This window comes from Rhea pennata, chromosome 1 (assembly GCF_028389875.1).
Source record: "Rhea pennata isolate bPtePen1 chromosome 1, bPtePen1.pri, whole genome shotgun sequence".
NCBI classification, from domain to species: domain Eukaryota; kingdom Metazoa; phylum Chordata; class Aves; order Rheiformes; family Rheidae; genus Rhea; species Rhea pennata.
Genome location: NC_084663.1, coordinates 153825660 through 153840957, shown reverse-complemented (window position 1 = coordinate 153840957; position 15298 = coordinate 153825660). Strand labels below are relative to the sequence as shown.

General features: G+C 36.5%; 1 protein-coding gene across 2 annotated transcripts in view; it reads right to left on the bottom strand.

The window, feature by feature from the left end:
- Window positions 1-4880: 4880 nt before the first annotated feature.
- Window positions 4881-15298, bottom strand: part of ANKRD10 (ankyrin repeat domain 10) — a 37862-nt gene continuing 27444 nt past the window's right edge. Inside the window, exons 4-6 of one of the 2 annotated variants that reach the window (XM_062601692.1) lie at window positions 13444-13679; window positions 9499-9594; window positions 4881-6573 (exon numbers count right to left, since the gene is read on the bottom strand). In XM_062601692.1, coding sequence (XP_062457676.1) covers window positions 6089-6573; window positions 9499-9594; window positions 13444-13679 — 817 coding nt within the window. In that variant the 3' untranslated portion in view covers window positions 4881-6088. The remainder of the gene's footprint in view (window positions 6574-9498; window positions 9595-13443; window positions 13680-15298) is intronic. The other variant, XM_062601693.1, reaches the window with a different exon arrangement.

Genomic DNA, 15298 nt, shown 5'->3' with positions numbered 1-15298 from the left:
GCAAGGTGAAGCACTGAGCATGTCCCGAGCATGAAATAAAAACACTTAGTTCTACTTAAAAACAGTGTTGTTGTGGACTATTTTTGCAGATTCAGATATACAAAATTATTTGCACTAGTTGAAACATGGCAAGCTTGAGTGCGGCATCAACGTGCTCTCGGAGGCAGCCTGTCCAAGATAGCCGTGTAGGTATGGCACTAACAAGCGTACCTACTTGACATACCACTTCAGCAGGTCATCCGTTTTGATCGCCCTCTCTGTGTTAGCTTACCGTAGCTCACATTCACAGGCAGCTTTCCAGCCAGGGTAACAGGATCTGTTCTGTTCCTAAACTCGTAAGTTCTGAAAATATTTAGCAGATAAAACCCTTTTCCAATGATTACATCAGATCATAAAACCAACACAAACTCTTCTACCTGGATCCTTCTGCAGATCATATGGCAGGTCCAGCATGTTAACTGTATCTTTCTGATAGACAGGAATTGGCTATGTTAGGAAATACTGAAAAAAACACATTGAAAATATTAAGGGGGGTCCTACCACAGTAGTTCAGATCCTTGTTGCTTTTCGTATTGCCATGAAGGATCGTGTGTCTTTAGCTCCAATGCACTGGCTGGAGTATTTCTGTCTCTCATAAACCTGCCATCTACCAGAAGCCACAGGACAAGTACTATCATTGATGGATGGAGGTAGCACTATGCGTGTACACAACAAAAGAACTGTTACGCGTTCAGAAAACCCACGAGCCCTCCGCCCATTCGACAATAAATTCTTAAAACACAAACGTTGTACAAGGCAGCTGTCACCAAAGGCGATCCGTACCCACTAGATGATGCTCCAAGATGAAGAGTGAAAATCTGTCATCTAGCACATGATGACAGGTTCTGGTATGACAGTGTCCAATCCATCAGCTACTGGAAGACACTACTGTGATATATCAGCACTAGAATTTCAGCTAAAAATGTAGATTTAAAATATTAATTAAAAATACAATCTAATAAATACATCTCCAGGCATTTTATCAGCTATATTATGCATAACAAAATCCAGAAGGTTTTATACTTCCAAAAGTTTACAGAATTTTCTGATTGGGCATCTTCTTGTCTGGAGGGTTGCTTGATCCCAGAACTACCATTTAAATAAGTGCTTTTCTGCATCATGCATATACTTTTTGCTTAGTACTTCTTATACTGTGTGTCTACCTGATTATTATAATTTATCTTTTTGGTACTGATTTTTATAATGTGCCATATTACACAACGTGTCAAATAGTAAAATAGCAAAGACAGAGATTCCAAGCTATACATCAAATGTTATCAGTGACTTGATCTTGCTCACAGTAGTGTTTGGGAACAGTGAGAATAACGCAGAAACAAATAAATCCCAACTTCTCCCTCAGCAAAACCCGCAGACACCATGAAGTCTGCAGCAGTCACAGGAAGGCATAGTTGGCCTTGATGAAACTGAGCCTTTGCAGAAAGAGACATTCAGTCTAGTGTATTTTTCTTCTTTAACTTACAATTACAGCCTGACATGAAGAAATATGATTAATACTATGCAGCTTGATGTTTTGTTCAGCTGTAGACAGTCCATTATTTTCCTAGTGGATCACAGTTCAGATTAGTGCTAGAGCCAGGGGAACTGACTCGAGTGGCAAAGCCATGTCTCTCCTGCTTGCACTTCAGCCAGTTGAGGCTAATAGCTCCTGATCTGGAAATGGTAATAAAATCCTGTATGTGCCTGTATGTGACAATCCTGTTGAGTCACACAGAAGCAAAAAAAAAAAAAAAAAAAAAAAAAAAAAAAAAAAAAAAAAAGTTACTTATTAAAATTTGTTGTGTTTTTCGGAGGGAGGGAGACCGTCTAATTTTTATTGTCATCAGAATAAAACTCTCCACAGGTAGCATTATTTATGGTTTTGAGGGGGTTGCTATTTAAACAACAACAAACTAATGAGTGTGGCACAACTTTTGATTTGGATATATACTGTTGAGGTTATGAGACTGCTCTGAACCATTGTAGTCTAAACTACTATTTTTTTTTAACATTACCACCAGATATGCTTTTAAAATAAACCATCTGTTTTAAAACAGACTTCTTTTGATCCTTGCCGGTGCACAGCCAGTCACCGTTTGGAGGTAGGAAGCTCAGGGAATGCAGAGAGAGGTGTGAAATATCCGGGCGTCATTACGCAACCTAACACAAATCTAATTACCAATTGCCAGGAATAGTAAACTATACTTAAGACTCTCCGTCTTCTCCTGGTTCGGCTGCATCTCCGAGACTTCCTACTCCGTGCTTGGGCGTCCCCCGGGGCAGCAGCAGCACTGACGGGGGTCGTGGCGGGCTGCGGGCTCCCGCCCCTGGATATCTGCCGGCACCCGGGCTTTCCCTCGCTGCGCCTCTCTTTTGCTCCGGTAGGAAATCCACAACTCCAGAGCAAAATCCACCAAGACTTGAAGGAGGTGAGGGCGAGTTGTAGTGCGTGTGTCAAATCGAGCGGCACCAATGTGAGAGAAGTGGGTCCAGCTGCCTTACCCACTATTAATTACTATTACTATTAATTAATATTAATTCCCCATGTGGCTTAGTAGTCAACAAACTTACAGGGCTTATGGCACCATCTGTGCTGGCGTAGTGTGGCAGAGGTACTGCAGTGCCAAAAGACTGCTAATAAGAGTTGGATTTTTTGTTTTCTTGTTTGTTTTCCTTTGTTTTTCCTCCTTAAGCGTGTAGCTTTTTACTGACTGGAAGAGACTGGCTGGACTCAAAGCCAGTGGAAAAGTATGCAAGGCTGTACTTCAGAAAGCACACATTACCAGTAAAAACTTGCACTGCATATTGCCTGTAGCATATACATAGATACAAAACAGGCAATTATGCTAAATCTAGGGGACAGAGAAGATGATAACTTTAGTTTTGCAGAACTATTCCCAGGACCAAAGTATGCTGAGATAAAGCATCAGCTAAGACAATGCTCAGCTGATAAAAGCCTTGAAAATTGTTGACCTCTTACAAGAAAGGTCTGAATACTTACAGTCTAACAATACCATTACCCTTGCTAAATACTTAGGAGAAACTAAAACAAAGCTCCTATGTGATCTGTAGTTACATGCAGAAATAGACTACTGTGTCTGGTAGAACTCATTTCACACTTAGCAATATAGGTTATTAATCTAATAACAGCCTTTTACCCACCAGAAGTATAACTGAATCTCCTAGCTTCATTACTCTTACAGTTTTATTGCTTGCATGTATTTGAAATTAAAAGACAAATTGAAATGTAGGAAAGTCCATACATACTTAAGAAAAATATTCTTTACTGTGAGGGTGACTGAGCAATGTACTAGGTTGCCCAGAGGGGTTGTGGAGTCTCCATCCTTGAAGATATTCAAAACTCAACTGGACACGGTCCTGGGCAGCCTGCTCTAGGCCACCCTGCTTGGGCAGAGAGATTGGACTAGACGATCTGCGGAGGTCCGTGCCAGCCCCAACTATTCTATTATTCTGCTGACTCCATGTTTCATATACTATGGAAGATTCATGGTGTAACTTAAAAATGGAATTTTAGATGACCTCTGCTGTAAGTATAGATATTGCCTCAAAAAGCACCTATAAAAAGCAGTTTGCCTCAGAATTCTTGTAAAGTAACTATTTAAGTAAAAAAAGTGTACATCTCAGCTCTTGGCTGAAGTACTCTGTCAAAAAGTTTCGCAACATCATCAGTAAAACAAGCTATCTAGCAAACCCGTGTGACATTCATACTTACTTAATTGGTCTTATGTATTTAATCAGAGTGCAATACTTGGCTTCCGTTACACCTGACAATGGATATACACCTTGAAATGTGTCCCTCTGTTAGCCTGTGCCTGATCACACACACCAATCAACTTACAGGTAGAAGTGCTGTCTAAAATAAGGCAGTAAGTTTTCTCCTTGAATTTGAAATGCAGTGTCTTCCAAGGTATTTTTAGGTGGATGTGAAAAGCAAGTGAATGAAAATTGAATGTACACATTTTTTTTAAAACCCTGCCTTACAAACAGAATATAAATCTTGTCATGCTAGAAATATGTACCTAAAATTGTAACATCTGAACAAACACATGCAAACTTATTTGTTACCTAAAGAAGGAAAGTACTTGGCTATAAAGCAAAGGATTAAGATGAGAGTGCTTATTGTTATAACTACAAGGTGCTTTTAAAAAAGTGTATGCAGCAAGCTCTGCAGTCAATCTAAAAAATGTTTAAGTTACTTTCTTGTGTTAGTATGATTGCAATGGCACATGCACTTCTGGGCACTACATCAAGAAATAAAACTTCTAAGAACAGGGCATCGGTGCAGTTGTTTGAGTGCAAGCAAATGGTTAGAGGCATGCTAGGAACAGCATGCTTCAGTTGAAATTCAGCTCTCATCAATCATCTTCTTTCTCTTCAGAAGGTACTTAGGAGTTTTGCTGGCCTGGCCAACAATTTGCAAAATCACTGGTCAATCCATGCAGCTCAGCTGGAATGTTACTCTGAATTTGCATTAATTCCGGTAATCTTACTTATAGATGGTGTACCACATATATTGTCAAGTCTATGTAAAATATTGATTTTTCTATAGACTGTAGCATTTGCCTTAAAATGTTCAAAGGACAGTTTAAGTTCAAAGGAAATCAGGCAGCCAAAATTTTTTGAACTAGTTTTGAGTTCAAGGCTGATACAGAACACCCAGTACGTGTTTCTGTGAGTCAGTCAAAAACAACCTGTTGGGCTGTTCACAATTTCTTCCATGTTCTGATAAAACATTACTGAGAAAGATTAAGGAGAAACATGATTTCAAAACTATTAAAGACATGTTCAAATTGCCAGTGAAAGTATCATGTCTAAACAAAGTATTCAGATACAATGTAATATGGTTCTTTATTTTTTTAAAATCCAATTTGTAAAGGTCCCTTTTTAAACAAAACAAGAACAAAAAAATAAACACAATTCAGAGGGCTTATCTCATTACCATTTTCTTCCTCACTCTTCATTTACCATTTACAAAGCAGTAGCTTATATTATTAGTGCTCATATAGTGCACTTACATGAAGTTTGATTTGTGTATTAAGCTTTAAATACAATGTATTTTCTGTGAGCACAGCCCAAACAGTACACAGCATTACATTTTCAAAGCATATGTTTTTAAAAAAAGGACAATAAATGTATATCTAAGACAGTCCAACTCAAATATTTCGACTTGGCAAATTCTATAACAAGTAACAGCAATTTAAAACTGCGTACAAAGCAGAACAGTGCGAACATGCCTCCAGTCTGTGAGCTATGGTAAAATATCAAGCATACATATAAAGAAGAGAAGCAAAATAAAAATGCCACAAATTCAGAACTAACCTGAGGCACACCCAATTGCAATTGAACAAGGCAACCCACTTTCCCACTCTATAACGCAAAGAGCCCAGCAACAATAATAAGCACTTCTATGCTACAGAAAGTGAAACATTAACTTTTTCAAATTTTGCCTTTGCATTTTTAAACAACTTGTTCAAAAAATTAAAAGGTGAACATCTAATTATACAGAATAAATGTACAAATTAGAAAGTCTGAGAAGCTCCATAAGATTGCCACTTTTCAAACCTTGCATAGTGATAGCTGGCATTGATATTGCTACCATAGCTTCAGCAGAAGATATGAAAAAGGAAAATCTTTACTTTAAAGGGATGCACATATGTAACATACAACTCATTTTCTTCACAAAACTCAGTTAATTGCTTTAGTAAAAGGGAGAACAGTTCTAAAAAGGGAAAGATAGTGTTCATAAGCTTAGAAATAAAAAAAATACAAAACCAGAACATTCCATAAAAAAAAGAAAATAATGAACATTCCATCATAACAGCACCTATTTTACCACTAAATAAGCCCCATACATGCAACAAACTACAACTATTGTATAAGGCTGTCAAATTAAAGGTTTACTTTTTATATAAACACAGTGTAAAAATAGCAATAAGTTGCAATCTTAAAATTTAATGCTATGTGGGGATTCTGTCCCCCTAGATTCATTTGGTAGCAATTTCAGTATGCATTTGACATAAAGGTCATTGATCTAGGAACCATGATACAAATACATTGTGCCTAAGACAGTATTATCATATTTCTGTTCAACTTTAACAGAATTGGAATGCTCAACAACACTACTAAGTTCAGGGATGCTCTCAGCAGTATCCCCAAAACCGTGATAGTGTCCATAGTGCAAAGTATCTCCAAGGTCTTCCACCCACGAGGGTCGGTTAGATACACAGCTGCTCGGGCTTCCATTCAGATGCAGAGATCCACACATATCAGTGGAACTATTCATGGCTTTTTCTGGTTCCTCAGTGCCATTACTGGTATGAACTCGATGCCTACTGGGAGAGGTTATTCCAGGAATTATGCCATTAGGTGTTAATGTTAAGCATTCTTCATGCTTGGTATCCATTCCACTGAGCTGTTGTGCTGCGGTGATGTCCAAATGTCCATTGATGGCACATCCATTTGTCAGTGCATTCAATATGGAGCTACTGCTATTCATATCTGCATTAAGAAATACACCTGTCACCAAAAATTAAGAATCAATCGAAATACATCAAAATGTCTGCACTACACTCCACTTACTTTAAAAATGCTTCCATACACAGCTTTGAAAATAAATCTACTCTTTCTTTATTCATAACAATATGGGTAGTTCAAAGTAATGAAATCTGATCAGTAAGCTTGAAGCATAGATTCTAATGTTGAAAGTGTAACTATCTGTCTACATTCAATGTGTAAATATACCCCTATTAATCTTTCCAAAGACAATGAAACTTTTCAGCAAGTATTTTATTTAACTGCATGAAATAATTGTAGGGCAGCAAACAACATTTTGGGCATTTTGAAAAGTGGAATAAAAGACATCTTTCCCTCTAAACTGTAATGCCCACTTGGGATGAAAAATTGTACATATAGAGGAACTTAGTATCTGTGAGAAGATGAAGGGTTCTTTTTATATTTCAGACATAACTAAACTGTGGCTTTTTTTCCTTTCGCGTGGTAACTCTCAGAGTACAGTATACACTGAAACAGGCAAAATAAACAAATGTTTATACTGGGGTGCTATTATAAAATAGGTTTCAAATTTCCTTTACTCAGAAAGTATTTCAATTTATCTAGCAGTCTGCTAGATAAGATATTAAGCAGAAAAAAACAGGTTTATATTTAATGGTAAGTTTATAATATCTGTACAATCCACATGCAAAATGCCATATACAATAGCAACAGCAGAGTGCACAGAAGACTTAAAAAGATTAGTAGCAGGAAACAAAATGCTAAAAATGTGCATGCAAAAAACACTGACAACTCTTTTAAAGCAATTTTTCTTTTGAATTTAGTAATTATTACAATATTTTTATTTCCATAAACAGATTTCATCAGTATGTCTTAAGGGTATGTTCTTGCAGTGGTACTCAAAAGTACTAGCACAAAAAACAGATGATAGATTCTGCTTTAAAAATACCTACTAGTAAAGGACATCCAAAATTTACATCTACATTGATTAAGATTAGTAAGGCAAATGTAGAAACTAGAGACCTATGTGGTGGCATTTAGGTTTTACATTCTGCTATTATCCCTGGATATATGCACATATGTTTATATATATGTGAAAGCATAAACCTATGTGCAAAATAGGATTGATTTACTGTTCTATTTCCAATTCAAGCAGTGAATAAGTCTGTTGCTGATGTGCCACATTTATAAAACCTGGGTTCCTGTTGAAGTGACACATAATGAGTACCACTGTTGGACAAGGAATCAAAAGTTCTGGTTTTCTGTGAGTCCTTTGCATGGATATAGTTTGAGATACGGATTATAATACTGATACTTCACATACAGTAATATGCAATGCCAAAAACATATCAGTTTAGAAACTGTTGATGTACTTACTAGAGTTTCTGGTTTCATCCCTACATTAGAGCAACCACATCAATTCAACTCACTAAGCATGGATTTTTATTGAAAGGGGAAAAAAAAACCCAAACCCATCAGGACATCAAACCTACTATTTTAGTGACGAAAATGTACAGGAAGAATTTCATATAGTGTTTATTAATTGAAAAGTGCAAAATTTTAGCTATTTAAAAATAAGTTCTTATTAAGTTGGCTTTGCCAAACAATTTTAATAAAAATGGCACTACTGTTAGTTAATATGTGAAAGTAGGTAATGAATAGCTCTAGTGATAATTACAGAATATTATTATTTTTTAAAAATTAGCACCTATAGTAATAGGATATTTTATGAAAGACAATCATTTTTCCATAAACACTTGGTAATTATCACTGGAAAATATCACAATCTACTTTTAAAGCACTGAATATATATATATATATATGTATGTATGTATGTATATATATTTATTCCTAATATATTAAAATATCTATTCATTATCATTCCCTTTGGTGAATCTGACCTGTGGTACAATGCATAAACATTTTTATCACAGAACAAATTAAAGTAAGAAATTCACTTCAAAATGTAATAATGCACTATCATAGCAACTCCATGCCTTTACCTACCAAGGGCATGAAGAAGCTGACCCAAAACAGTTTTCATCAAAATTCTATACACACCCTGGGGTTACCAGATTGAGCATCTTGATTGAGCAGCCCTTAAAAAACTTCAAGCATTAATATTCACTAATACTACTAACATTATGACTGTTTCATGAAGAGCAGTACAAAATTCACACACTGCTTTTCAAGATGCTTTAGTTCCAAATATCAGTTTTAAGACCTGCAATATCCAATGTTTTATTTGCATAAAACAAAAACAGAAGTTGTTCACAGCAGGATCCTGCACTTAAATTGTTGTGTCTGAACAAATTTTGAACACATGTATGTCTAGACTACTCTTCATAGCATTTGTTGAACTAATTTCAATAGAGTTTAGTTGTAACATACATTATTTGCAAAGCTATGTAAGTACTAGGATGTTTCCCTATTAAATCTTCTTAGTAGCAATTAAATCTATTTAATGGAAATGAAATCAATCATTTAAATTATTCCTGAATTTCCTTTAACCTGAAATCATAGCAACTGAAAACAAGGCACAACATAAATACAAGCCTCAGGTTAAAAGTTAAACAACCATAGTGGATTTCTATTTATCTGAGAACTACAAATAAGCCTTCTCCTTTACTGTTACAGTATTTTGAATGAAATAGCTAATTTTAGGTAACTACTAAACTCCCAAATAATGGGTGTTATAGCAATACAATAGCTTTCAAGACTCTAGACAACAATGTGCAAAAATGAAGGATTAAGTTTTATGCTTAAATTAAAAATAAAATGCATATTTATTCTTGCAACAACAAGGAGTTTGCATTGCAGAAACAGTGTATATTTCAATTTCTTTTGGTCCAACAGAACTATTCTCCTGCTGTTTCGTGTCTTCAACCATTTGAATGTTGTTGCAGTTAACAGGAAATTGTCCACTCCCACCTGATACAACAGCAAACTCTCTATCAACGTGCATATTGTCAGCATCATCCTCAACTCCTCCATTCATCACTGGTATCAAGCCATCAGAGCTATAAGCTGGTTAAAAAAAAAAAAAAGTTTACATTTAGTCCATTTAATCACTGATGCACACTTGAAAATTCAGCCAAACAAAAAAGTACTTCTGTTACTATAACAAAAGCTTTTTACAAAGAAACATAGATTTTTCAGTTCTGAAAGCTTCAAATATACCTATATTTGAGATTATTTGAGATTCTGAATGAAGGAATAAGAGTAAATAGTTGCACATTCATTTTTTTATCCCCCAAGATGGAGAAAAAATACCAATTTATCTATCAGACTTTGCACTTGTCTACCAAGCTAATATTAGTCTGATGTACTATGAGAATGAATAAAGGCTAATTTAAATTATCTACATGTAGCCTTTATAGCTAGCACATCTAAAAAATAAAAGCAGTTTCTATCTCAGAAAGCATCTACATTATCAGTCCAGACTGCTCCCTCTTTCACTCCAGGTTCCTGTTCCTTATATGGCCCCCTCCATCCATACTAGACTGCTCCAGGGACCTCCTCAAGACAGACCTCTCCTAAGATGAAAACTGACGAATGGTTATGCTGCTATGGGAACTGCTCTAATAAGCAAGACGACTTGGTTTCACTAGCTCTTGTACCCTCCACCCAAGGCACTCCTCCAGTACCACGCCAGCAGATCCTACATTGTCTCACACTGATGTTGACACACCTTCCTACACACCACACATACACTTAACATCATTCTATACAGATCTACTTTGGTAGGCTGTAAGACAGAGCTCTCATTAGCTGGGGCAGAGCAGATATAAACTACTTGTTTTTAAGGAATGTTAAGCAATTGCTAAAGTGTTTCAGAACCAAAGAAATTACACAGGGCTTAAAGGAGACCATGGCCTTCATATCAAGGGCTTCAAACTACCCCTCAGCCAGGACAGGAAAGGCAGTTTTCCTAGCTGCCTACAGGAATATGGAACTGCAAGGGTACACTTGAGCAATGCACCCCTATCCCTACCCCACCAAGAACACCTAAAAGTGGCCCTGTTAGGCCCATGATTACTGGTATGGTCACCTGCTGCTTATAGCAACTAAGTATTGTATGCAGCATGTACAGGACACTGCAAAAACTTTGGTGGCAAGGGCCATGAACTAGAAACTAAGATTAGGACTGCCACACATATACCTGTGTGGTTAGTCCATTCTGTAGCTGGCTAACAGTGAGTCTGCCTAGTGTGCATCATCATTGTATGTGACCATGTTCACCACCCTCCATCAACCAGTCCAGGAAGCAAGGAAAAATTCCCAGACTACTTGCTTTCACAAGAAATGAACAAAAAAATCTAGTCAACACTTCCACATTTAAAGTAGAAAATATTTGGCATACATTTTAAATGTTGCCTTGCAACAACAGTAGCTACTGATTTTAATTGTGCTTCAGTTCAGCTTCACCCTCTGGAGCTCGGCTTTGTATTACATCAGAAAAGAGTAACTAGTTTGTATCACAGTATATTCTGTATTGATGTTAGGTGTTTTTGAGGCAATTTTTTTTTAAAACACTATGCACCTACGTAAGAGCACATATACATGTGTGTACATGTAAACAGAACTACCTGTAAGCAACCCTCCTCCCCTTGTTCAGCCATTCCAGGATAAAAGGTGAAGCACAGCATCTCTACTGCCTCCAGTCTCATTGTGAGGGGCCTATACTGTGCCTACTGACAATATCAGTCACTAGGAGCTTTTTTCAAAGCAGGTTTTTTTCTAAGCAGTGATTGTTCTGATCTGGGGCAAGGCCATCAAAATCCCACCCTTTCCAGCAAATACTGGTTACCTGCACTCTCTCCACCTTTATCTCCTGAAGCTGCTGTGTAACTAGCCTTTAAAGTAGAGGACAATATACCAGCGTGGTTTTAAAAAACACATTATTACAAAATATGGCATGTTTTCTATAAAAGCCAAGTAAGGACAAATATGTAGTGATGATTTCCCATAACTCACCTTTGTTGTTTACAAAGCGTCTCAAAAACAGTGATTTATTCTTACTCCAGTAGATTTTTTTGCATGGACATGATAGATATTACTGATACCTTTGAGGTCAGACACAGATCAGAAACTTTAGCTTGAACAGTTTGGAATAAACTCTTAATTACTGTAAAAATCTTCAAGCAAAGACAAGGCCTTTAGCTTTGTTTACAAAGGTCTTAAAAGTCCTACTGGTAAAAAAGCTCAAAAACTACCCACTTTGACTGGTTAGATAGCTTGCCCTTTGGCATCTCCGTAATTGCTTAGGAGACCACATTTACTTAAACATACTGTCTGTATTTGTTTGCTCCACCTAACTTTTCACTATTGTGGCTGTTTATGGTGAAGGTTAATACAGAAGCTAAGGATAGTTCATGGCAATATGTATCCTAAAAACAGCTAGCCCACTACCACACCTTATGTGTGGTACAGATTTGGGGTAAACGCTAACTATTAAGTAGTTTGGAGTAATTTTCTGAAAACAAGGGTTACTGGTCATGAACTCAGAAGGAATAACTCCTCAAAACAAAAGATGAGCATCTTTGACTTCAGTGTCTCCTGGTACAGGAACATGAGTTGCAGGTACTGAAGATCTCTTTCCTCAGCTCTGTTACGGGCACCTGTAGACTGCAAAAGGTTTCTTATTCTATCCAGCTACTTAAGTGCTTTATTCCTGAAAAGCACTTACAATTAAGTTTATAGGAACTGTTCTTCATCATGAAATTATTTACAGTTTAGACCAATTACGTAAGGTGGTGAATCCTATTTTTGGTCAGCTATAGATTTCACTATTATGACCTCTGAGATAGGTGAAATGTTCATTGAGTCATAAGCACCTGCATAATTAGTACTAAAGAAAATACCACTGAGTGTCAATATTGATGCGATTTATGTTGTCTGTGTCATATTTGCCAACATCATTTCACTCTATTTCCATTCTTGTATCTGGAACAAAGTACTGGTTGAACTCATTTTATTTGGCTCATTGAAGCTCATTTCGGAACAAGAAGTGATCTGTTAGAACAACAAAAACTTTGACTGAAGAAAGCGTCCCTTTCCTGAGGCTGGAGTCAGGATGAAGAAATGAGAGGCCTGAGCACAGAATGCTTGATTCCTTTTAGTATGTTTATTGGGATGAGGCCCAGAAAGGGCGCAGTGAACATTATTCTCACACTATTCAAGGTGTTCACAAGATTTGAAAAGGATTTGTTACATAGCCACCAATAAATATCTGTGAGGCTGCACCATCTCATTATTGCCAGGAAAGAAAGAAATAGTATCTTCAGTCTGTTAAGACTGAATAGGAATCCTTAAGGTTCATTTTAGTTTGACATAGTCTTACAATCCCTTAAAAGGGAGCTAATAATGCTGGAAACTTAAGATATGTTAACTTAACGTCACAGACATGACCCTTCTTGACCGAGCCAGATTTCTTTCACCCATCTTACCTAGCAAACCCTTTTTGAACTAGGAGTTAATCATGATGTGGCAAATTACCACCAGAACATCCAGGCATCTTCGTGAATTAATGTAACATTATTTGGGTTAAACAAAACTGAGGAAGGAATAGAAGCCAATTCCAGCCCCTACTCTTCAGAACATTACTCCTGGCATCATGTAACCAGCACTCTGGAACTAGAAATTTAGGAACACATCAGGATGATGATAGGGAGAATCAGGAAGGATCTTGTGCACATGTATACTCTTCAAAGGATGGAAAAACAATAATCACCTACTTGGTTTATTAATATGCAATTTAGATATGTAAGCACGTTTGTCAATAATACTCAACATCCACTCTGAACGGCTTTAAAATGTTTATTTTCTTTTCTCAGCAACAGTATCACCCTTCCCCTTTTACCTCTGGGGTCTCACCTTCAGTTCTAGCCTTCTTTACTCCAGCAGACTCCATATCTTCAAAGGATCTCTTTCGACTTGTCCCACCACTGAATGGATTGGGACCTGCATTCTGATGAACCCCATTTAAGGTGCCATTGCTATAGAAACGATTCAGGTGACAATTCTGGAGGTTCAAGAGAAACTGGGCACATTCTTGGAAGCCCTGGGTATGTGCAAGGTCTGCTGCTGTCAGGCCACTGGCATTTCTCAAGCTGTACAATACAAAACACTGAATTACGCTCATTCATCAACCTAGCTTGGCTGCTGCTGCTGCTCTTACTGACTAACTATCTGTTGGTGATGAGAGAAAACATACACTTAGCAAATTTCCATTAAGGAATTAGTTATCAATCTTAGTTTTATAACTAACTTAACTTTTTGCACATATATCTGGCTTCTAAGCAAAATTTGGGAGACAATACACTTTCAAATAAAATCAATACACTACGTGCCTTTAAAAAAAGGCATCTTCCTATTTAAACTTCTCAAAATGCTTTATTCTAAAATAGTCTGAAGCATCTGATCTTTACACAAACTTCAGACTAATTTAAATCTTGAATTTTACCATCTTCTGCAGTTTATTTTGCAATCTATTTCTTTATCTTGAGTAAAAAATTAAATACTCAAAACAAACTTAACATGACTTGGCAATTGTCCATGGCATTCTGGTTTCTAAGGTAACAACAACATCACTATTCTTCCTAATAAAATATATACATATATAGAAAAAAAATAAAGATGCTATATTTAGTTATGCTTTGCTTATATTTTTTTCTGGTTTGTTTCTCATTTCAAAGTGTGTGACATCATAAATGCTGAGACTTGCTTTGTTATTTGACCCAAGACTTTTCCATCTAAGGGAGAAATGGCACTGGATTTTGAATATTTTAATGTATCAAAGAGATTAAGAATTAAATCAGGTACGACATTTAGAGCTGTAGAGATTTATTTTGAAAGAGCACTGTAACAGTTACACAACCATACAGTATGTCTGTGCTTAGAAACACAAACACTAACTTCATAAGGAAGTGCATAAAAGAACAGAGACAAGAGGGCTAGAAATGACAAAACTAGACTGTAAAGCAAAAGATGCCAAGAAATGAGGTTTTCTGTGTTTTTCCTTTCCAGACAGATCTAGTCAGAAGACTGGATTTTTGTTTCTTGGCTTCAGTAGTTTAGACAAGCACATTACTGAAAATCCAGAAACAGACATGCTAACAGAGTAAGAGTTTAGAAGATGAATAGACCTGACTCTACTGTTGCAACTCACATGAAGTGCAGAACAAAATGCTCACTCCAGCTCACATGGAGAAAACAGAGAACAAAGATCTTTGCTTTCTGGAATACTGGAACTCAATTGCTATAAAAAGAACCTACAAAATCTTTATAAATTTACGGTTATAGCAAGACTAATTTTACAAATAGATACAGCTGGATTACATAAAATTTGGAAGGATAAGTAGAGATGCTACAGAATCAGAAAATTTATAAACCAGTGAAGACCAGTATAATTTAATTACATACTAGAATATTCCAAGTCATCGCCTACTTGGACTACCAGTGAAAATCCAGAGTACAGCAAGAGACTGATCTAAAAAGTTTTAAAAACAAAACAAAACAAAACCTCATAACACTGAAGAAACCACATTTATTCAGACAAAATAAGTGAAAAGGTAAAGGTATTATTTTCAAAAGTATCTCTAAAGAGACTAGACTCTTTATACTGTCTGCACCAGACACACAGAAGTAATGGAATTCACTAAAGCAAAGAATATTTTAAGTAAGACAGTAAGAGAAAGGTTCAGAGTGTAAGGTTAGGTAAGGTTGCTAA